Here is a 23,717-nt window from a genome sequence, read left to right as displayed (position 1 = left end):
TTCTGCCGTGAATTCTCATCTCAGGTTGTCACTTAGAGGTATAATCAATGTAGACGTTGCAATTTGCTCAGAGAGCAAAGTCTGTGATGTCTTAACTGAGCACAGGACAAGGCTTGTCATACTTCTCTTTTAAAAGTGAGAGTCCTTGGAATCAAGTGGGAAAACAGTTAGATGTTCGCTCTGGAAAGTACTCGCTGCAAAGAAAACAGACTGCCCTTACTGCAGTTGAATTTATGGATTCCGGTTAGATTCTCAACTCATGGATGAAAATTAAGAGACTTGAATGTTATCCTAAATAAACCACATTGCATCCGGATGGAATGTTTTGATACTAATGGGCTGGTCTTAGGAGAAGCTTGTGTTGGAAAAAGGGTGAGGCTAAGTATCATTAGAGATGTTTCATGGAACTCATCTGGCTGACACATCCTTTCCCTGAAGGAGTTTCCATCCCCTGAATGCAATCCTTTGCAGAATACTTCATATCTAAGTGGGTGGGATAAGAGGGTGAGAGGGGATCGGCGCCAACAGTGAATGACTTAGGAAAGCTATGAACCTGCCATTGGCCTGGAATATGGTATTTGGGTAGCACTAGATTGTTTTGCCAAAGAGCTATTTCTCTTCTACTGGGAAGACCTGGTCTGGAAGTTCAAAGAAAGAGTTGCTGCTTTGGCCCCTGATCACTCAGATGAGAAAACTCCTGCGTTTTTTGTTGTTGTTGTTGCTGTTTTGGTTTTTTGTTTGTTCGTTTTGCCGCACACAGCTTGCGGGATCTTAGTTCCCTGACCAGGTATTGAACCCGGGCCCTCAGCAGTGAAAGAGCCAAGTTTTAACCACTGGATCGCCAGGGAATTCCCACTCCTCGGATTTAGATAGAAGAGTATTTTTAGTTCAGAAGCCAGATTTATGGCCATGGTCAAAGAGAAAGCCCACGTCTACAGTCTACCAGGGTTATTAGGGTGGCTATGCTCCTCAGAAATCCTTCTAGAGAAGTCCCATGAAAATCACTTTCTAGCCTCCTTTGGATTCTAATTTCTTGATCACCCCAACATTTCTTTCCCCACCTTTCCTCAAAACTAGAGACTTGGGCTTCCCTGGTGGTGCAGTGGTTAAGAATCCGCCTGCCAGTGCAGGGGACATGGGTTCGAGCCCTGGTCTGGGAAGATCCCACATGCCACGGAGCAACTAAGCCCGTACACCACAACTACTGAGGCTACGCTCTAGAGCCCGCGAGCCACAACTACTGAAGCCTGAGCGCCTAGAGCCTGTGGTCCACAATGAGAGAAGCCACCGCAATGAGAAGCCCGCGCACCACCACGAAGAGTAGCTCCCGCTCACCGCAACTAGAGAAAGCCCGCGCGCAGCAACAAAGACCCAACACAGCCAAAAATAAATAAATAAATTTATAAAATAAAAAAAAAACTAGAGACTTGCCATGAATTGTTTAACAATCATCAGAGTTTCCTTCCCTCAAAATGCGTGGAGAACTAAAAACCCAAGGCATGTAAGAATCAGGATAAACCCCAGAGCAATTAAGTCCCTGGCAATCACCACGTTAGGCAGACGAGCTGGATTAGACTTGGTATCAGCAGAGTGGGTTTAAATATTCCCCTGTTTGCTGGCTGTGGGATCCTGGCTGATTCCCTTAAATCTCTGAACTTCAACTTCTTCATCTATAAAACAGATATAATACCAATAACATACTGTTATTATCAGCATTTCCGGTATGGAACATGTCTATAAAAATACGCTGTTAAGGTGTCCTGTGATTGTTCTTAATCTAGGGGCATTTGTGTCTAAACCTGCAAGCTTCCAGAGAGGGATTTTGGTTTCCTAAGTGTATTTATTTAATTGAATGTGCAGGTAATGACCAGGACTTTATAAACAATAAAAATTCCCCTAATTTTTAATAATTGTTAAATGTTATGATTCTCTGCCCCCTCCCCCCACCACACACAAAGAAAACCACTTTAAAGGTTTTCTAAACAATCACATTTTTCAAAGACAAGCAAATCACAAATTTGGAATATTTTCCCAATTATGATTCACCCAAACTGAGTGAAACGGTGTTTACTTTGGAGGAGAGACGCTTACACTCTAAACTGCCTTTTTATTACTGGTAACTCCCAACTTGTTCATCAGACTTTCATTGTATGTAGTTGTGCCTCAGGAATCTAGGACTCAAATCCATATTCATGCAACACACCAGGAGATCACACAATTCTAATGTCTCTGAGGTTTTTAAATTTTTAATTATTACTAAAAAAAACCACCCATGACAAAATTGGGACTCCTGTCTATCTCCCACCAGAGGTTAGCAGTTTGGTGACTAGTCTCCCAGAATTTTTTTCTATACATATGCTACCAGATATATAATATTCTTACAAATAATAACATATATATATACACTGGTATTTCTTGATTCATCACCAGTTTAAGACTTCATCTTGTCCATCAACAGATGAGTGGATAAAGAAAATGTAGTACACACACGCGTGTGTGCGTGTGCTTGCAATGGAATACTACTCAGCCATAAAAAATGAAAATTTGCCATTTGCAGAAACACAGATGGACTTGGAGGGCATTATGCTAAGTCAGCCAGAGAAAGAAAAATACTGTACGACATCACTTATATGTAGAATCTAAAAAATACAGCAAACTAGTGAATATAACAAAAAAGAAGCAGACTCACAGATACAGAGAACAAACTGGGTGGGGGGGTAGGGGGAAAATAGGGGTGGGGGAGTCAGAGGTGTAAACTACTGGGTGTAAGATAGGCTACAAGGATGTGTTGTACAACATGGGGAATAGAGCCAATATTTTGTAATAACTGTAAATGGAGTATAACCTTTAAAAATTGTATAAAAAATTTAAAAATTAAAAAAAAGACTTCATCTGTTGACTCCCGATCATGAAAGATGAGGAGTTAAGTAGCTAGCACTTCCCTCCTCCTGCCCCCACTTTTGTAGTTACTGTTTTCAGTTCTTCTATTTGTCCTTTTAAATATTATTTTTTGAACCTGTCTTTGCTTTTCCATCAGTCAGCCTGAAACACGTGACCCCTCCAAGTTAGATGAAGGAAGATATTGGTACTCTACCTTCTGCTCCACTCCTCTACATCTCCACCTACATCTTTTTAAAAATTTTATTTATTTATTTATTTTTGGCCACACCCCACAGCATGCGGAACTTCCCACAACAAGGGATCGAACCCCTGTCCCCTGCACTGGAAGCAGGAAGCTTTAACCACTGGACCATCAGGGAAGTCCCCCAACTGCATCTTTTGTCTGCTGAACTTTGACAGTGTCAAGGACAACATTCACCATCTCTTCTGCATGCAGAGTTACTTGCCTGTTTTGTCTGTTGGTTTCATGAGTTGTTTCAGAATCAAGATCAAAATCACACCACATCTTGTTTGCTTCACATTTGGTCATGAGTTTCTTACACAATTTTTCCCCTGTTGTTTCTAATTGCCTTACTTTCTTATTGATGAGAAACAGACATATTTTCTTCATCATGTCATTAACATCATCTGGCTTCTTAGTCATCCTATTACGTGGATCTATTTCATTCCTCTTGTTGAAGTGGTTCTACCTGAAGGTCTCTGCCTTTCTGTTCTAATATGGCACAAAGAGCTTTCCAGCTTCACTCCATAACTCTCATCCTGGGATTCCTTTTAATTGGAATTCTGGGTTGGTTCCACCATTTTTTGTATCTTATGTCTTGCTCTTTTTCTGGTGGGGGTTGGAGATAGATTGTTTTCATCCTTTTCTGAAAGAGTACATTCTCAAACAGCTCTGTTAGTATTTGAAAGGTAATCCCTCTGAGTTTATATCTGAAAATATGATTATGCTTTATCATAATACAGAATTCTCGATTCTAGGTAATTTTCCCTCAGAACTTTGAAGGCATTTTTCCATAATCTTCTAGCATTCTGTGTTCCCAGAGACAAATCTGATGTTAGTCTGATTCTCATTCTTTTGAAGGTAACATTTTTTCTTTCCGGAAATTTTTAGGATCTTCTGTTTATTCTTGGCATTCTGAAATTTCACAGCATTGAATGTAGGTATTGGTCTTTATCTTATTTATTCTGCTTGGCATCCAGTGAGCCCTTCAACCTAGAGATTCCTTCAATTCTGATAAGTTTTCTTTCATGATATCTCTGGTAATGTCTTTCCCTGTGTTTTCTCCTTTGTCTTTTTTTTTTTTTGGAACTCCATGTACTCAGATGATGGGCCTCCTGAATCGATCCTGTCTCTTATTTTTCTCCCAACTTTTTCATCTCTCTGCAACTTTCTGGTCAGTAGTCTGAAAGATTTCCTTATCTTTATCTTCAAACCACTCTCTTGGATTTTTTTTCCTGGCAATCATTCAATTTCTCAGATTGTTCCTGGTTCATACAATCTTCTTGTTTTATGGCTGCAATATCTAGCTTCTCAAATCTGTTGAGTATATAAATTAGAGATTTAATTCCCCTTACCTTCTCTGAATTATATGTCTTCGAGCGAAAGTTGTTGTTTCATTCACCTTGGCCTTTCTGTTTCATCATGCTGATTTTCTTCTTGTGCTTGATCATGCAAATTTAACAACAGGAGCCTGGGTTAATTTTTCTGAACAGTTGGTTCAGATTTCTTATATATATACATCTATGCGTTCCCATTAGGATTCTCCCATGAATAGATTAGCTGACTGGGTCTGATAAAAGGTTTCATGACCAGCAGCTGAGTAAGAAGAAAGTCATTCTGATTCTTGATCTTTTATACATGATTTATTTTTACTCTCTGGAAATTTGTAGGATCTTTTCTTTTACCAGAGTTTTGAAATTTCACAGTGATGTGCTTTAGGCATAGGTTAATTTTCATGCATTTTGCTGGATCCTTTCAGTTTGGAAATGTTTCCTTCTGCTTTGGGAAATACTCGAATTATTTCTGTGATAATTTTCTTTTCAATATTTTTTCATTCTCTACTTCTGGAATAGCTCTATTCAGATTTTGGACGTCCTGGATTCCAAGATTTATATAACCTTTTTTATTTTATCTTCATCATTTTGCCCTACTTTATGAGAGATTTCCTCAACTTCATCTTCCAACCCTACTGTTGAGTTTTTCATTTCTACTACGTATTTTTAATTTCTAAGAGTACTTTTTGTTCTTGGTTTTTTTTTAAAATAGCATCCTATTTTTGCTTCTTGGAAGCAATAGCTAATCTCTTGAGTATACTAATGATACCAGGATTGTTTAATTTTTTTTCTTTGTATGACTTTTCTTCCAAATCTCCCACCAGTGCTATTTGTTTTGCCTCTATTATGTCAAAGACCTTCCTCAAATGTTTGATGATTCCTGGTGGCCCTTGGCCTGTTCATTTAAGAGTGAGGTGCTAAAAAGCTGATCGGAAGCTCTGAGACCCTGGGATAATTTGACTGGTTGTTTCCTTGTGGAGCCCACAGCACCAGTGTCTTTAGGTCTTTTCTCTTGGGGTGGTCAGATTTCCCAGAGAAGGATCTTCTAGTCTCCTACTTGGAGGATCTACACCTAGCTGAGAGCATTCCATTTACCAGTGGGGCGTGGGGATGAGGGAGTGCTCACTGTTCCCTATGTAATTTATTTAATTCCCCTGCATTCAGCATGATAAATCTGCTTTCAACATTGCCCAATGTATTCTAGTACAAAGACCTTTTTTACCCAATTGAGAAAACTTCCAATTTACTGCCAGGGGAAGGGTCAGATGATCAGCCCCCTGGAGTAAGAGGACATAAGGGTTTCTTTTTAACTTTTAATTATGGAGAACTTCAAATATCCACACAGGGCAAAAAAACCCCAGAATAGTATAATAACTACCCCTACCACGGATCCATCACCAGCTATCACCACATTGTCAGATGCACAAAATATATTTCTTTTCTATTTCCCTTATCCCATATTACTTTGAAGCAAATTCCAAACATCATTGCATTTGTAATCATTCAGTACAAATCTCTTTAAAATGACATTTTAAATTAACATAACCCTAATATTAAACCTAAAAAATTAACAATTTAATATCAAACCTCAATTCAATGTTCAAGTTTCCAATGTCTCAAATGTCCAATGTGTTTTATTTTTACATTTGTTGTAATCAGAATACAAATAATACAAATACACATTCCAGCTGGTCAATATGTCTTTTATAGGTTCCCTCAATGTGCAATTTTTTATTTGAAATTTATTAAATGAGGAAACTGAGCTGTCTGTCCTGCAGAGTTTCTTCCCGTCTGCATTTTGCCAAGGGCATATCTGAAGTGCAGCTTCACATTTTCCTCTGTCCTCTGGATTTCCTGTAAACTGGTAGTTGGATCTAGGTGCTTCTTTCTAATGTTCTCTCTTCAAGTCGCCCGGTTCTTTCCTCTGTCTCCTCCATTCTGCTGTTGAGCCCATCCAGTAAAGTTTTGTTTCAGTTATCGTATTTTTCAGTTCTAAAATTTCCATTTAGTTCTTCTTCATCTCTTCTATTTCTTTGCTGAGACTTCACGGGCTCTAGGCTATCACCTAAATGAGGTCTTTTAAAATGTGAATACATGGTAGCATGGCAGAACGTGGTAGCCAGCCTCCAAGGTGGCATCCAGTGATCCCTGTCTCCTGGTCGCACACACCTGTGCAGCCCCTCCCACTTTCTATGAGGGTTCGTTTGTACAACCAACAGCAGATGGCAGGAGGGATGCTATATCCCTTCTGAGATTAGGTTATAAAGGTCTGTGACTTCTGTCTTGGGCACTCTCTCTTTTTCTCTCCCATGCACACACCCTCAGATCACTTGTACCGGAAGAAGCAAGCTGCCCTGCGGTCAGGTGGTACCTGAGGCCCTGCTCTGTCCCTTACTAAAAGATGCAAGACAAATTAGATAACCTTGTGAGCTCCAGCTTCTTTACTTGGAAATTGATCATTTTTGCCTCACCTACTTCTCAGGTCATGAGTCTCATGTAAAATAAAATACATGCAAACATTATATGACTATTAACTTATCTAATCCTTATTTCACAGATGAAAACCTGAAGACCAAAGGAACGAGAAGAATTGACAGGTGAGGCACAAAGAGAGCAGAGGATTTAGAAAAGGAGCCAGGTCTGGAGTCCAGAGCTTGCGACTTCAAGTCCAGTTATCTTCTCTGCTATGCCTAAAGGGTCACGTGCTATTATGGTTAAACAGTCACTCCACGTTTCAGAAAAACAGCAGATGAATTATGGATCGTACGTGGTTAACCAAGAGACTGACATTTCTTCTACGGTATATAACAAACTGGGGGTAAATGCATGAGGGTCAGAGTTTTTCCGTTTAGCTTTTACATCGTGAAATTGACAGAGCCAGTTATTCCTTCCTTCCTGTCTGTTTCTCTGCCAGTCACTGCAACATCCCTAGTCCAAGCACGCGGGCATCCAGCCAGAAGGTGACTAACACCATCTCTCTGCACCCAAACCATGTACAATAGGCAAATAACTCCTGTATTTAAAACCCTGCTAGACAAGTTGGTATCAGTATCTTTAAACTATAAATACTCCTTTGCTGTGCAATTTTAGTAAAGAATAGCTGAGAGAAAAGAGGCTAACAGTTAAGAGCCAGCAAGGCCAGACCATTTGGGCAACAGTGCCTAACCTTGACAGGGCTTCAAACTTTTTTTTTTTTTTTTTTTTTGCGGTACGCAGGCCTCTCACTGTTGTGGCCTCTCCCGTTGCGGAGCACAGGCACCGGACGCGCAGGCTCAGCGGCCATGGCTCACGGGCCCAGCCCCTCCGCGGCACGTGGGAACTTCCCGGACCGGGGCACGAACCCGTGTCCCCTGCATCGGCAGGCGGACTCTCAACCACTGCGCCACCAGGGAAGCCCCAAACTTTTTTTAATTAAAATGTTTTTCTCTCAAAGAAGTATTTTTGTAAGCCACCTCACCTTCTGCCTTCCCCTCTGATGGGGGAAAAAGTGATGTTTTAAAATGTTGAAAAAATCTGATCCGAATCAGGTTAAAAAAAAAAAGGGAGGGGTATGTTGACTCAAACTGGAAGGGAAACTGCAAACATAAAACTAGTTGTGCTGGGGACCCTGGTCGGGGAACTAAGAACCCACATGGCGCGTGGTGTGGCAAAAAAAAAAAAGTTGTGCTGGAGTGGAAGGATTACCTTTTTTCCCATTATTTGTTTTGTCTTTCATTTTTTAAAGTATATTTATATATAATAGATAAGATATTATATATACACTAGTAATATATTTGATATATAATTTATATATTTTTAACTTAAAAATTCAAATTTTATACACAAACTTGACAGAATGAGACATAATAGAGCTTTTGGATTTAAATAATAACTAGTTATGCTTTAGTTTTTCACTCTTCATGTGTGTCAGTTAAGATTCTTCCAGCTGCAAGCAACAGAAACTAACTATAGCTACTTTAAAAAAGACAATCTAGGGAATTCTCTGGTGATCCAGTGGTTAGGACTCAGCGTTTTCACTGCTGTGGCTGGGGTTCAATCCCTGGTCAGGGAACTAAGATCCTGAAAGCTGCGTGGCGCAGCCAAGATATATATCTCTCTATATATAAGACAGTCTATGGGAGCAATATGGGAGAATGTATAGGACCAAAGGGCAGCCTTGGAGAAGCAGGAAGCAGACAACCACTGAGGACATCCATTCCACTGAGTGTAAAGCCTTGCCGCTGAAGCAAACACTTCCCAGTTCTCTGTTTCTTCTGGGCTCAATGCCTGGGTCTCAGATTCAAGGTCCTCAGAGAATGAGATTCTGCTTAGCCAAAGATGTGCCCAACTAGGAGGTTCTGAACTGATGAACAAAAGAGGGAGTTGAGAGGTATCTCCCAGGTCCCCTCCATTTCCATGTGGGAGAGCAGAACCCTTAGAGGATCCCATCCCCGCAACACAGCCCTCAGCAGCTGGCGGAGTCACCCTAAAAGGAGATGAGATACTGACTGGAAAGCCCAGTGTCCACTGAATCATAGATTTGTTCTCACAACCGGATGAGAAGCTTGTGAGACCACGAACTGCCTTCCAGCCATATTTTGGATGGACATCCACACATCTTTCCTCCTTACCTGTCAAGGACCAGCAAAGACCGTGCTTTGGGCATGATATTTCCGTGTGACGCTTTAGAGCAAAATATAACTTGATTTAATCTCTACACTCACATCATACAAATCGAGTCCAATCCTCCTTTAAGCATACCTCACATCCATTCCCACACCACCTAGTACTGTGTTTCTAGGTCTTTCCCATCCCAGTCACTCTCTCCCTTTGACCACTGCCCACCCAGCTCTCCTTGAAGAATGTTCTATATTAACAGGCATTACATGACAAGGAAAAGGGAAGGGGGCCCACAGTCAAATAAATATAAGAAATACTGGTTAAACTGCAACTCAAAGTTTGTCTAGGTAGCTATAGACCATCCCACTCTGAAGATCTTCCTTGAAGATCCTGAAAGGTAACCACTAAACCACATGTTCTTAGGAGATGGATTCCACATGGCTTTAAGGTACAAGTGGTTTAACTGCATTTTTGACAGATGGAGGTTAAAGTGTGGAAATTTTTATTATTCAAATTTTAAAAGCTTTATACCTGTGGTACACCAAGGGGAAGGGGTTCTTAAAGAGGTGACTCTTTGGGTCTGGTCCCTGATTTAGGAGTTGTGGAGCTTTGGTATGTGTTTGTTAAGTGCTTTAAGAATTCGTGACCTTGGTCCCGGGCTGGTAAGGTTGTGCCAGTTTCTTCTTCCTTCAGGGGAGAAGAGACACTGTTATACCTCCAGGCTCTCAGCACATTATTCCTGCACAATTGACTCCTTCACATCTTCTGTGGATTAGAATTTGCCCTGTCAGACTTGAGGCTCCCTCAGAGGAGAGATCAAAGGAGAGAAGCATTGAACTATTGCTCAGGATGGACCTTAAATGCAGTTTGTGCATGTGGTGAAACATACATCCCGTAAAATTTACCCTTTTTCACTACGAAGTAGACAATTGAGTGGCATTACTTTGCCACCACCACCATCTGTCTCCAGAGCTTTATCATCATTTCAAACCAAAATTCTGTACCCATTAAACAACTCCGCATTCCCATCTCCCTCCCAGCCTCTGGCAGCCACACTTTTACTTCCTATCTCTATGAATTTGACCACTCCAGGTCCCTCATGTATGTGGAATCATACAGTATTTGTCCTTTTGTGTCTGGCTTTTTTTTTTTTTGGCCGCACCACGTGGCATGTGGGATCCAGTTCCCCCAACCAGGGATGGGACCTGCACCCCCTGCATTGGAAAGGCAGAGTCTTAACCACTGGACCTCCAGGGAAGTCCCCTGTGTCTGGCTTATTTTTAAAAGCAGTTTTGCTATAAAGAACATTAACCTTACATTGAGTTAAGGGTATGATAGGTGTAGCAATTGCTTCTAGGTCAGAAGTCTTTAACTTGGAGCCCTTGGAGGAGTCCTCAGGAGCCGTCTCCCCTTTAAGGGATGAGTTTCCTAATTACAAGGTTTTCTTAGGAGGCTTTAACCCAGAAGATGCTAATCACTGTTCTGGGTCTTCTCTGCTTTGAGAGCATCCTCTTGGTCCCAAACTAAGATTAGCTGCCACTCATTAGGAAGAGCTACCAATCTGGTCATATTTACTGTATGGCTCTGGATTTTGCTAATGATTCAAGTTTGACACCTAACAGAGTGTAAACCCCTAGTGCCATGTTTACCTGGCCACTTAGGAACTTTGATCTCACCTTCCTCATATGAAAAATATCTAATGGAAAACTACAAAGAGTCAATGAATCTACGACAAAGGAGGCGAGACTATACAATGGGGAAAAGACAGCCTCTTCAAAAAAGGGTGTTGGGAAAACTGGACAGTTTACATACAAAAGAATCAAACTGTACTACTTTCTCAAACCATATACAAAAATAAACTCAAAATGGATTAAAGACTTAAATATAAAACCTGAAACCATAAAACTTCTGAAAGAAAACACAGACAGCAGTCTTAGTAATATTTTTTTTGGATAGGTCTCCTCAGGTAAGGGAAACAAAAGCAAAAATAAACAAATGGTACTATAGAAAATGAAAAAGCTTTCTGCATAGCAAAGAAAACTACCAACAAAATGAAAAGGGCTGCCTACTGGATGGACAAAGATATTTGCAAATGATATATCTGATATGGGGTTAATATCCAAAATATACAATTCATATAACTCAGCATCAAAAAAAAAAAAAAACCTGATTAAAAATGGGCAGAGGGGGCTTCCCTGGTGGCGCAGTGGTTGAGAGTCCGCCTGCCGATGCAGGGGACACGGGTTCGTGCCCTGGTCCGGGAAGATCCCACATGCCGCAGAGAGGCTGGGCCTGTGAGCCATGGCCGCTAAGCCTGCGCGTCCGGAGCCTGTGCTCCACAACGGGAGAGGCCACAACAGTGAGAGGCCCGCGTACCGCAAAAAAAAAAAAAAAAGTGCTGGCGAGGGTGTGGAGAAAAGGGAACCCTCGTGCACTGCTGGTGGGAATGTAACATGGTGCAGCCACTGTGGAAAAGAGTATGGAGGTTCCTCAAAAAAATTAAAAACAGAGCTACCATATGATACGGTAATTCCACTCCTGGGTATATACCCAAAGAAAATGAAGACATTAATATGAAAAGATACATGCATCCCAATGTTTATAGCAGCATTATTTACAATAGCCAAAATATGGAAGCAACCTAAGTGCCCACTGATAGATGAATGGATAAATGATATGATATATATATATATACACACACACACACAATGGAACATTACTCAGCCATAAAAAGAATGAAATCTTGCCATTTGCAACAACATGGATGGACCTACAGGGCACTGTGGTAAGTGAAGTAAGTCAGACAAACACAAATACTGTATGATTTCACTTATATATGGAATCTAAAAAGCAAAACAAACACAACAGAAACAGAGTCATAGGTAGAGAGAACAAACAGGTGGTTGCCAGAGGGAAGGGGGGTGAAAGAAATAGGTGAGGGAGATTAAGAAGTACAAACTTCTAGTTATAAATGAGTTATGGGTATGAAATATACAGTATGGGGAATATAGTAATATGTAATATCTTTGTATGGCAACATATGGTAACTAGACTTACCTTGATCATTTCCTATACATTTAAAAAGGTATAGAAATATCAGATCACTATACTGTGTATCAGGAACTAACGTAGTATTATAGGTTAATTATACTTCAAAAACAAGCAGACTCATAGAAAAAGAGATCAGATTTGTGGTAACCAGAGGTGGGGGGGGGAAGGCAAATTGGATGAAGGCAGTCAAAGGGTAAAAACTTCTAGTTATAAGATAAATAGTTATTAGGGATGTAATGTGCAACATAAGTAATATAATTAACACTGCTGGGACTTCCCTGGTGGTGCAGTGGTTAAGAATCTGCCTGCCAATGCAAGGGAATCTGCCTGCCAATGCAAGGGACACGGGTTTGATCCCTGGTCCAGGAAGATCCCACATGCCGCAGAGCAACTCAGCCTGTGTGCACAACTACTGAGCCTGCGCTCTAGAGCTCACAAGCCACAACTACTGAAGCCCATGCACCTACAGCCCGTGGTCCGCAGCAAGAGAAGCCACCACAATGAGAAGACCATGCACCACAACAAAGAGAAGCCCCCACTCGCCACAACTAGAGAAAGCCTGTGCGCAGCAACAAGACCCAACGCAGCCAAAAATACATTAATTAATTAATTAAAAAGACACTGCTGTATGTTATATACGAAAGTTGTTAGAGTAGATCTTAAGAGTTCTCATCACAAGGAAAAAAATGTTTTCCTTTTATTTTATACCTATGATATGATGGATGTTCACTAAACTAATTGTGCTAATCATTTCATGATGTATGTACATCAAATCATTATGCTGTACACCTTAAACTTATACAGTACTTTATGTCAATTATATCTCAATAAAACTGGAAGAGAAAAACCACAATGGGATACCACTTCATACCCATTAAAATGGCTATGATCAAAAAACAAAACACAAGAAAACAAACAAACAAAACAACAACTACAAAAAGAAACAGAAAACAAGCATTGGTGAAGATGTTGAAAAATGGGAACCTTTGTGTGTTGATGTAAAATGGTATATACACTATGGGTAACAATATGGTGGTTCCTCAAAAATGAAAAACAAAATTACCATATGATCCAACAATTCCACTTCTGGGTATCTACCCCAAAGAGATAAAAGGAGGAATTCGGACATATCTGTACTCCCATATTCATAGCAGCATTATTCATAATAGCCAAAAGGACAACCCAAGTGTCCATCAGTGAATAGATGAACAAAATGTAGTATATCCATACAATAGAGTATTACTTAGGCTTAAGGGGGGAAATTTTGACAAATGCTACAGCACAGATGAAACTTGAAGACATTATGCTAAGTGAAAAAAGCCAGTCACAAAAGGACAAATACCATACAATTCCTCTTGTGAAGCACTAAGTAGTCAAATTCACAGAGACAGAAAGTAAGATGGTGGTTACCAGGGCCTGGCGGGGAGTGGGGGGGTGGGAAACAGGGCATTTATTGTTTAATGGGGACAGAGTTTTCATTTGGAAAAGTTCTGGAGATGGAACGTGGTGATGGTTGCACAACAGTGTGAAATGTACCTAATGCCAGTGAACTGTACACTTACAAATGATTTACATGGTAGGGACTTCCCCAGCGGTCTAGTGATTAAGACTCTGCCTTCCAGTGCGGGGGCTGCGGTGTGATCCCTGGTCAGGGAACTAAGATCCCACATGCTGTGGGGTGTGGCCAAAAATTAAAAAAAAAAAAAAAGATTTACAAGGTAAATTTTATGTTACATATGTTTTACTATAATAAAAAGCTTTTAAAAAGTATCTAATGCTCTCTGATCATTATTCCCTGCTCCTGCAGGAATTCTGGGAGACTTTTGTTGAGTTCATTCCCAATCAACATATTCTGGAAAGAGACAAAATGCAGTAAGTAGCAAAAAAGTTTGTTCAAAAGCTGGGCCTGCCTTCATTGTTTGTATTTCTCAGTACAAAGTCACTTTAGCATCATACTCCTTTCTTCCCCCTCTCCCTCCCCTAAGAGAGGCGAGTAGGGGAAAACAAAAACAAAAACGAGTGAAATTCTACACCAGAGGCAGCAGGACAAACTTCTAAGAGATTAATGGGTCTAGAACAGCTTCCAGGAGCCAGGAAGCTGCCACTCAAAGGTGGCCTGGATAACATGGATGGGGAGAAACTCAGGGCCAAGTCATGAGAGAAGCCCGCCTGTTCATCACCCACATCCCAGGAACAGCTCAGGTACCTGCCAGGTAATCACCTGCCAAGGAGGTCTGGGCACTTACCTCAGAGAAGTGTCTCTCAGTAATGTTCAGAGCAGTCAGGGCAATTTGACGGTTCTCGTGAAGTTGCAAAGCCTCAATTCTATCAATCCCACCGAGTCCTTCTATCAGCAGACACATGTTTTCCTTCTGAGAAATCTTCTCTGCTGCCTGTGGGCCGTAGAAGAGTGAGACTCTGCACCAAAGTGCTTAGGACGTGGGGCTTCACCTCAGCAGAATCGGACGAAAGCCACCCACTCCAGAATGGGCAGTTGTAGTGTTATTTTCCCAGACTGACTTAAAATTGCATTATCTTCCTCTCATTTTGGATATTTGTCATCTGTCTATTGAGGTTTATCTTCATTGCACAAAATACAGTATTTTTTTTTTTTTTTTTTTTTTGCTGAATATGCCATCATCTATATACCCATCACTAAACACTATTTGGTAGGTATCTCCCTTCTAATTAATAGAGATTGTTTTAAAAACAGAGAAAAGAATGTTCAAGTGATGCTATGTAAATGCAGATGTTCTGGCCCTGCACTCCCTGGAAAGCCTTGAGGGGTCGGGCAGGAGACCCTGGGTGACAGAAGCCACACCATGGCAACTAATGAGGTCCCTGGAAACAAATGATGTGATCTGATTTCATCCAATGCTGATCATTGGATTTCTCATCCATGGGTATTCACTCACTCAACATTTGTACATATACTACGAGCAAGGAACACAAAACTAGAAATAAAGGTAGGATTTAGAGAAAGCCTTTTCATAACTCACACTATCAGGGGAGACAATACTTGCTGTAGTATAGAAAGTATAATATCCTGGGATAAGCCATATTGGAAAAGAATATAAAAAAGAACGTATATATTCGTATAACTGAATCACTTTGCTGTTCAGCAGAAGTTAACACAGTGTAAATCATCTATACTTCAATAAAAAAGTTAATTAAAAAAAGAAAGTATAATAAACGATCAGAGTTTTAATTTATAGAAAGAAGATGTGTACAAGAGGCTTGGAAAGTATCAAGTTCTTAATGGGTAGTACGGTGCCAGGGTCCATCACAGGGTAACAGCATCCCCAAGAGAAGGAATGGCAAGGACAAAGTTGTGAGGGAATAAGTGCTGCATATTTATAGAAAAGGGAGTGGTCCAGATAAACAGAATGTTTGGGGGAAGTGGAGAGAGAGAAAGAAACAACTTTGGCATCCTGTAGGTTCTGCTGACTATTTTGTGAACAGTAATAAAAACAAACAAACAAACGAACAAAAATCCCAAACCTTCCTATGGATCAAATTAAATATTGTTTAGGCCATAATTTATCTGATGAGAGTTTTCACTTTTATCTAAGCCTTGATACCTTCTAGTCCTATCTGTACATCCAAAATGAGCTCTTGGCTTTCAGTGAAAAAATGGAGGTAAGAACCAATGTGCTAGGTGAGCCTCCAAGAAAACTGGGAAGTGGGGGATGCCCCAGGGCAGTAGGAGCCCTGGAGAAGGATTCTGGACTTTGACAGAACAGCAGATGGCCCCCAAGTTACTTCAGAGAACCACAGCTGCACTCTGCTGCCCACTTGAAACTGTTTTCTATCTCATCTTGATTTTCCTCAGTGTCCCACGTGCCACTATCTGATACAGGGGCTTCACTGGTCCATCAGATGGCATTTGCCCAGATTCTCCCAAGAAAAAATATCCCAAGTGTTTAATTCAAATGAATGAGATGAACTTAAATTTCTATAGCCCCCCAAGTGTGCTTTCACACGTTTTTTATGTCCAGCTTCGCCTCTGGCTGCCAAGTGGGTACTCTGTGTCTGTGATTTGCTCAAAGTCTAAGCGTCTAATTGGGCTGTTTCCAATCTGTTCTTGACTCAGGTCAGTTCTTTCCAGGACTGTTACATGAAAAGGATGCTTTAAGTGAGCTTTTAAAAGGAGCCCTCTGGGGGCTTCCCTGGTGGTCCAGTGGCTAAGCATCCGCCTGCCAATGCAGGAGACACAGGTTCGAGCTCTGGTCCGGGAAGGTCCCACATGCCACGGAGCAACTAAGCCCATGTACCACAACTATTAAGCCAGTGCTCTAGAGCCCCCAAGTCACAACTACTGAGCCCCCAAGCCGCAACTACTGAAGCCCACATGCTCTGGGGCCCGTGTGCCGCAACTACTGAGCCCATGTGATACAACTACTGAAGCTCTCGTGCCTAGAGCCTGTGCTCTGCAACAAGAGAAGCCACCGCAATGAGAAGCCCATGCACCACAACGAAGAGTAGCCGCAACTAGAGAAAGCCTGCATGCAGCAATGAAGACCCAGCACAGCCAAAAATAAATAAATATAAATAAATAAAAGGAGTCCTCCGGTGTTACTTTAAAACTTTTCAAATGGCTTAGTCACATATAAAAAGACCTTAATCAAATGAATATTGCCAGCCCCCATGATGGCCTGAGATGATCCCAGCCTCTGGGTATTTACGCCCCTGTGTAGCCCCCTCCCATGTTGAAATGGACTGATCTGTGTAACCAATAGGATGCTGTTGAAATAACCTCCTTCACAGGTCATAAAAGACATCGGGGCTTCCACTTTGCTTTCTAAGGTCACTTGCTTCAGGGGAAGCCAGTTGCCATGATGTGAGGGCACTCAAGCAGTCCCAGGGAATCCATGTGGTAAGAATAACTTTCTAGGCATGTGAGTGAGTCATCTTGGAAGCTGATCCTCCAGCCTCCACCAAGCCTTCAGATGAAACTGCAGCCCCAGTTTCCATCTTGAACTTCATGAAAGACCCTGAGCCAGAACCATCCAACTATGCTGCCTCCAGATTCCTAACCCCAGAAACCATGTGAGATAATAAATGTTTGTTTTAAGTCACCAAGGAGTAATTTGTTGTTCACTATACAACCGACACAAACAGTATGTAAATATTGGCTTAACTTACATTTCAGAAATAAGACTTTTCTAGAATTCTAATTCAAGGCTTTGTAGTCCATTTTCCCAGCCACATAGCTGAATGGAAAAGGAACTCTAGTATGGTCCCTCGAGATCTATCATCGCTAACGTCCTGCTGCTTACTTCAAGTATATTCTATGTTTCAGTCTTCCAAAAGAGCCAGCCACGTGGCTCATTGACTATTTTTTTCCTTGCTTCAGACCTTTGATTGGTTTCTCCTTCTCACTCAGAGCAAGTCCACATTCTCACAGACCTTCCGTGATCTGGCCCCTGGGTCCCTTGCGCCTGTTTTCCCCCACCTTTCATCCCTTTGTTCTGCTCTGGCCACACCCCGCTCCTTGCTTTTTAAGGTTTCCTTCACCTAGAGTGCTCTTTCCCAGGTATCCACAGGACTCACTTACTTTTTCCAGGTCTTTGCTCAAATGTCCTTCCTCAGTGAAGTTTCTCCTAACTACTACATATAAGATATCACCATCCCCTCTCCACTCTGGGCTATCAGTAACTACCCCTCTATCAGATATATTTTACCCATAACTCTCTATCTGATGTGTCTGTTCCCCTCCCCGCTAACACAAAAGCTCTATAGAACAAGGACTTTGCTTTGTCATTTCCTGAACATCTAAAACAGTGCTGGGCACACAAACACTTATCTGAGAAAATGAAGATGATGGACCTTCTTTGAAAGGCCTCTTGTCTTGTCATCCACAGGATGTGTGGACAAAGGGAGGGGGTGAGGAAGTAGAAAGGAAAAGAGAATCCTAGTTAGGTTTTTTGTTTTTGTTTTTTTGTGTGTGGTATGCGGGCCTCTCACCACTGCGGCTTCTCCCATTGCAGAGCACAGGCTCCAGACGTGCAGGCTCAGCAGCCATGGCTCATGGGCCCAGCTGCTCCGTGGCATGTGGGATCTTCCCGGACCGGGGCACGAACCTGTGTCCCCTGCAACGGCAGGCGGACTCTCAACCACTACGCCACCAGGGAAGCCCCTAGTTAGGTTTTAAGGACCACATTAAACATCTTAATTAAGAGACTGCTATTCAGAAACCCACCTGTTCAGAACAGCTCACCTGGAGGATAAAAAAGAGGATGTCGAGAATGATGAGAACAATTTTGGTGTCTGGGATGGTGAGAAGATTTATTAGTGGCTCCAGGACTCCAGCCTGGACAAGCTGGATCAACTGGTCCACGGTGCCCCCATTTGTGAAGTTAGCCACTGTCCAGACAGCCTCTTTCTGGACTTTAAATTCTCCCTGCAGAGAGAGAACATTTCCATTCTTGACAGATCCTGAAGAATTTAAATATAGTGATGCAAACATGGTTCAATTTCTAGGTAGGCTGGACTACCTAATTCCCAGGACTATATGTGCAATTTACACAGAATCCCTTGGCAACCTGCCTTTAGTTTTTGAGCAGAAGACAGCATCTTTGAGAAGCCAAGGAAGAGGAAAGGCAGACTCATGTGGGGTCTTAGAGGGAGGTTCTAAATTCAAACACACTCACTTTCTTAAGTCAGGTTATCGGAAAAAGAGAACCAACATCACCCAATCAATACAAATTGGGGATTTTAGGTTATAGTGACCCATGGCTACATTTCTAGTCTTTCTGCTCCAGTAAAACTTTGGACAAGAAGCTCCAGAGCTACAAAGTTGAGCACACAGTCTGGAGGGGACAGAGGAAAGCCACTGAAATATCACTCAATGCATCATTTACATTTATAAAAAGCACTTGGCCCAGAGAGAAGGGAGTCATTTATCACAGATCCTTCTATCCCTTTGAAGGAGGAGTTATTTACATTTTATGGCTGGGGAAAACTGACTCAGTTTAAAACAAAGTTTAAAAAAAAAAACAACACCAAAAAAAACAAACCAAAACAAAAAACGTATGGCTCCAAGCAAGCTATAGTTCAAAAGGTACAGTTTGAAAAAAGATTACTCCTTGATTCTGACTAGATGTTTCTGATTAGAATATGTACAGACTCACAGCAGGATAGGAAGTGTCCGATAGACTGGAAGATGCCATGATTTGGGTAGCAAACCTGGGCTACCTTTTTGTACCTAATGCACACCTGGGAACCCACCAGCCAACCTGAGAGCAGGACACGGCCAGTGCCTCCTTTTCCCCATCCTACTCAGTAACCTCTGTCCGCAACCCCAGGTCACCACTCCTGACTTGTTTCACAAGTCGATGGTTTAAACATAGCTCATCCACTAAAAGGTGACAAAAAGAAATGCTGACCCTCGTAATTGTCCTGGGGAAAGGAAGTGGGAATCAGGAGGAAGAAGGAAGCTTTATTGTATTTCTACTGTTATATCTGGATTTTCTATATATATTACCCCTTTCATCAATGTGATTTTTACACTGCAAAGGCCACCTGTCTTCAGTGTATAATATCACTGTAACCCGATACGTTTTTCCTCCTAAAACAAAACCAAGCCAAACCTCATCCCTTTTTGCCAAGGAGAGTAGATGGCACATTCTTTTAACGCTAGAGATGAGCCAGTATTTACCAGCTCAAGATTCCTCTGGGTATTTGAGCTGTGGGATCACCTTTTCACTGGCCAATTCTTGCTGAGCCTTCTAAATTTTTAATGGATTGTTCAAAATGGGATGCCCCTTTCTTTTTTTCAGGGAGAGTTAGGAAACTTAATGTTTCATAGGTTCGTCATGATCTCAATTAGTTTTGCTTCTCAGCCTGCCTCTGAAGATCTAAAGAAGTTCAACACAGGGCCCGCTGGAGAGTAACCTTTTGTCACGTGGGCCACTTACGTTTTCTAGAACAGCCACCAAGGGAGGCAGCACACCGCAAGCGATCAGCTGCTGGATGTGCTGGCGGGGCCCCGCAGCCACGTTGCTTAGGGCCCAGGCTGCCTCCTTCTGGATGGAGGAGCGGGGGTGTGTTAGGAGCTGGGGCAGCACAGCTAGGATGCCCGCATCCAGGGCCAGCTGGGTCTGGTGGTCCGTCCCTGTGACAATGTTCCCCACAGTGCGCAGAGAGGGGGTCTGGAAGAACAAGGTGAGAAAGTGTCACCAAGTACCATGAATTCATCACCGTGGAAGGTGACCATTGCATCAAGCTCCGTGCCCTCCCAAACATCCATTGTGCTGTGCTGATGGTTTTCTGGAAGCCTGTGAACAATGATTATATCCACGATCCTTATTAATTCTGTGCATCCATGGCTGTTTACATAGTTTAAAGGTACTCGCTAGCCTCCCAGTAGTTCCAGCTCAAGTGGTATAGAGGTCAAGAGATATATTATCAAATGATGCTGTCCTTTTCATATCCTTACATTGGGAAAATTGGTAAATTGATGGTTGCCTTTACAATGTAATAATTTCTACTGAATTTGTATTTAGCACGAGTATCAAGTTTCTGTTGTAGGGACTTCCCTGGTGGCACAGTGGTTAAGAATCCACCTGCCAATGCAGGGGACACGGGTTCCAGCCCTAGGGTGGGAAGATCCCATATGCTGCGGAGCAACTAAGCCAGTGCGCCACAACTACTGAGCCTGCGCTCTAGAGCCCGCGAGCCACAGCTACTGAGCCCGCAAGCCACAACTACTGAAGCCCGCGCGCCTAGAGCCTGTGCTCCACAACAAGAGAAGCCACCGCAATGAGAAGCCCGCGCACCGCAACCAAGAGTAGCCCCCGCTCGCCGCAACTAGAGAAAGCTTGCGTGAAGCAACAAAGACCTAATGCAGCCAAAAATAAAATATAAATTAATTAATTAAAATAAATAACTAGTCAACCACCACAAACCACTTTGGGAATGAGGCTGGTCCCTATAATTAACCTCATTTAAAAAAAAAGTTTCTGTTGTATATGTTGTTAGAGCTAGTGAAATCTCAGTGGCCTTTTTGTTTTGGTGTATTCATAAAGCTTCTCTCAATAACTTTGAAGGTCCCCAGGACGGGTCTATGATTGGGCTTAAGACAACTGTCCTAGGAGGGCTGACTGTGGATTTATTTTGGTTCCTCTGCATGGTAGTGGCAGCCCCAGCACAGCCCATCAACAGTTCTAGAGTTTTCCTAGCCTATCATGCTAGGTATCTGCTACTCGAGTGAGAGATGTTAGAAGTGCCATAGGCCAATCACAGCCTTGCCAGGACTGCCGCAGTTGGGCCCCAAGCCCCCACGATAAACAACTTCTTGAAGATGTTGTCTTCACACCTTCCATGATCCCGGCACTATCCCCAAACTAACCTTGACTTCTGAGGAATGCTACCCTCATCTCAGAACAGATGATGGCTAAGACTGCATAATATACAATATTAGGCACAGAAATCAAAAGGGGTACCCATGCTTCAAACTACATTTTCAAGAAGTATATTATGTAAGTGACATCTGTCTCAGAGTCAAGTATTTGACCTTGGTTTTACTTACTTTTCACCTATATCTGAAGTAGTCTAAGAGAACCAGCTGGGGAGAGGATAAGGGGGAATTATCTTTTATACTTGAGTAAGAAATTCAAATGTTACGAGCTTCACGTTAACACACACACACAGACACACAAGCATGCACACCAACTTGTTAACGTCTACATGCATAGACCAGTAGAATGAAAGGCCACAAGAGAATAGTTCACTGGGTGGAGGGATTATAAGCAATTTTAATTGGCGCTCTTCTATCTTTTCTAGTTATCAGACCAAGAAAAAGTAAGACACTGAATACCCACTAGGATTTTGGATCAAAGCCGATTCAAGTCTTTGGCTACAGAGTAGCAGAGACCAGGGAAATGCAGGTGAACAGCTTTGTTCCAGGTAAAGGATGAATGTCAGCTGGGGAAGGCTTGGGGGTAAGAGAGAACAGAACCTGCTCGAGTGACGATGACCCACAGACTCTAATCTGAAGGCCTCTACAGAGACCGACACGACCCGGGACACTTACCAAGACATTGAGTTCTGAGCTGCTCATGAGCTCAACCAGCCTGGGCAGGACCCCCGTGTCCACCACTTGGCTGATGCGTGTATCACAGCCATCGGTGAGGTAGGACAGAGCCCAGCAGGTGTCTGAGAGAACCTCTTCGTCTGGGTGCCACAGGAGGTGGAAGAGGGCGGGCAACATCTGCTTCACTGCGTGATCAGAAGGGTATGGGTTCTTGTTCCGGCACAGGTTGGACAAGGTCCACGTGATGTTCCGCAGGAATGTGACCTGTAACGAGGAGACTGTCTCCAGCAAGGGGTGCAAAGAAGGAAAACACGAATGGCAATGTGTCCTGACCCTCTTTGATCAGTAGGATCGACCCGCACGAACCCAAGCCTTTGAGCTTCAAACAGGAATTTATTCTAGGTAATAAGTATAGGAGGAACGCAGAGAATGAGCTTTGTTTTATATGCAAACGTCAGATGGAGGTTTCCTTATATTCTTCAAAATGTCCTTCCCCACTTGACTCGATTGATGACCTAATTTCATTTCTCATTGATGAAACAAAGATCAAGCAGGAGTTACTTGGTCTTCCCACCAGCCTATGAACTCTACCAACATGTCCTAACCACGTTTTTGACCTTCTATTTGAAGATCAGTCTTCCCATCCGTCCCCAGGATCACCTCTCTCCTCTGGATCAGTCCCACCAGTACAGAAACACACTCTGCGACATTCAACCCCTACCCTTGGCGCCTCTCCAGCCATCACCCCACTTCTATTTTTCAGAATCCATCCTCAAGGAGGCATCTGTATTCACTGTCTATCTTCTTCTTCTACCCCTTCTAGTCTGGTTTCTTCCCCTACTTCTTTGGAGTTAGTGATGAAATCAGCTCCTTCCAAGTCACCAAAAATCCAAGCTTTTTGAAAAAGCTCTTTTTGCCATCTGTGACACCAAGCCTGGTGTTGTATTGCCAAATGGGCTGTTTCTTCTCATTCTTCTTAGCAGGTCCTACTGAGTTCTGAATTTCAGAGCCCTCAGGACTTGGTCTTGGTTTTCCTCACACTCTAGAGCAGAGGTCAGCCAACTTCTTCTGTACAAGGCCAGATAATAAAGTTTTTCAACTTTGCAGGCCACGTGGTCTCTGTTGCAACTTATCCATTCTGCCCTCTAACACTGCAAAAGCCACAGACAATATGTATGTAAATGAATGGGCGTGGCTGTTTATTTCAAATAAATAAAACTTTATTTAAAAAAACAAGCAGTTGGCCAGGTTAGATTGGCTGATCCCTGCTCTGGCTGACCTTGCCCAGCTGGATGACACATACATGCACAATCATCTAGATAGACCTGCATATCTATCTGTTGTTGCTGCAATGGTGCCTCTCACTGGCTTCAACTTAATAGGTACAACTAAGGCTCCGATTCCTTCTTCCTTCAATCCTCCCCACATCTCTAGGAGGACAGTGCTCTAAACAAACTAACCTGAAGCCCGAGGGCATCCTCGCTTCTTTCTGTCTCCCCCTTCTATGCCCATCACAGCAGCAACCCAGGTCCATCTGCTTCTCCATCTCCCTCTGCTATAATCCTACAGCAAGCAG

General features: G+C 42.4%; 1 protein-coding gene across 1 annotated transcript in view; it reads right to left on the bottom strand.

Moving 5' to 3' along the window:
• Window positions 1-9,535: 9,535 nt before the first annotated feature.
• Window positions 9,536-23,717, bottom strand: part of KPNA7 (karyopherin subunit alpha 7) — a 39,100-nt gene continuing 24,918 nt past the window's right edge. The window contains exons 7-11 of the mRNA XM_029221614.1: window positions 22,142-22,405; window positions 20,025-20,258; window positions 18,326-18,508; window positions 14,352-14,498; window positions 9,536-9,741 (exon numbers count right to left, since the gene is read on the bottom strand). Of these exons, the coding sequence (XP_029077447.1) occupies window positions 9,613-9,741; window positions 14,352-14,498; window positions 18,326-18,508; window positions 20,025-20,258; window positions 22,142-22,405 (957 nt within the window). The 3' untranslated portion in view covers window positions 9,536-9,612. The remainder of the gene's footprint in view (window positions 9,742-14,351; window positions 14,499-18,325; window positions 18,509-20,024; window positions 20,259-22,141; window positions 22,406-23,717) is intronic.

The sequence above is a fragment of the Monodon monoceros genome, unplaced genomic scaffold (assembly GCF_005190385.1).
Source record: "Monodon monoceros isolate NGI ecotype Baffin Bay Population unplaced genomic scaffold, NGI_Narwhal_1 Super_Scaffold_13, whole genome shotgun sequence".
Lineage (NCBI taxonomy): Eukaryota > Metazoa > Chordata > Mammalia > Artiodactyla > Monodontidae > Monodon > Monodon monoceros.
This window is presented reverse-complemented; position numbering and strand designations above follow the sequence as displayed.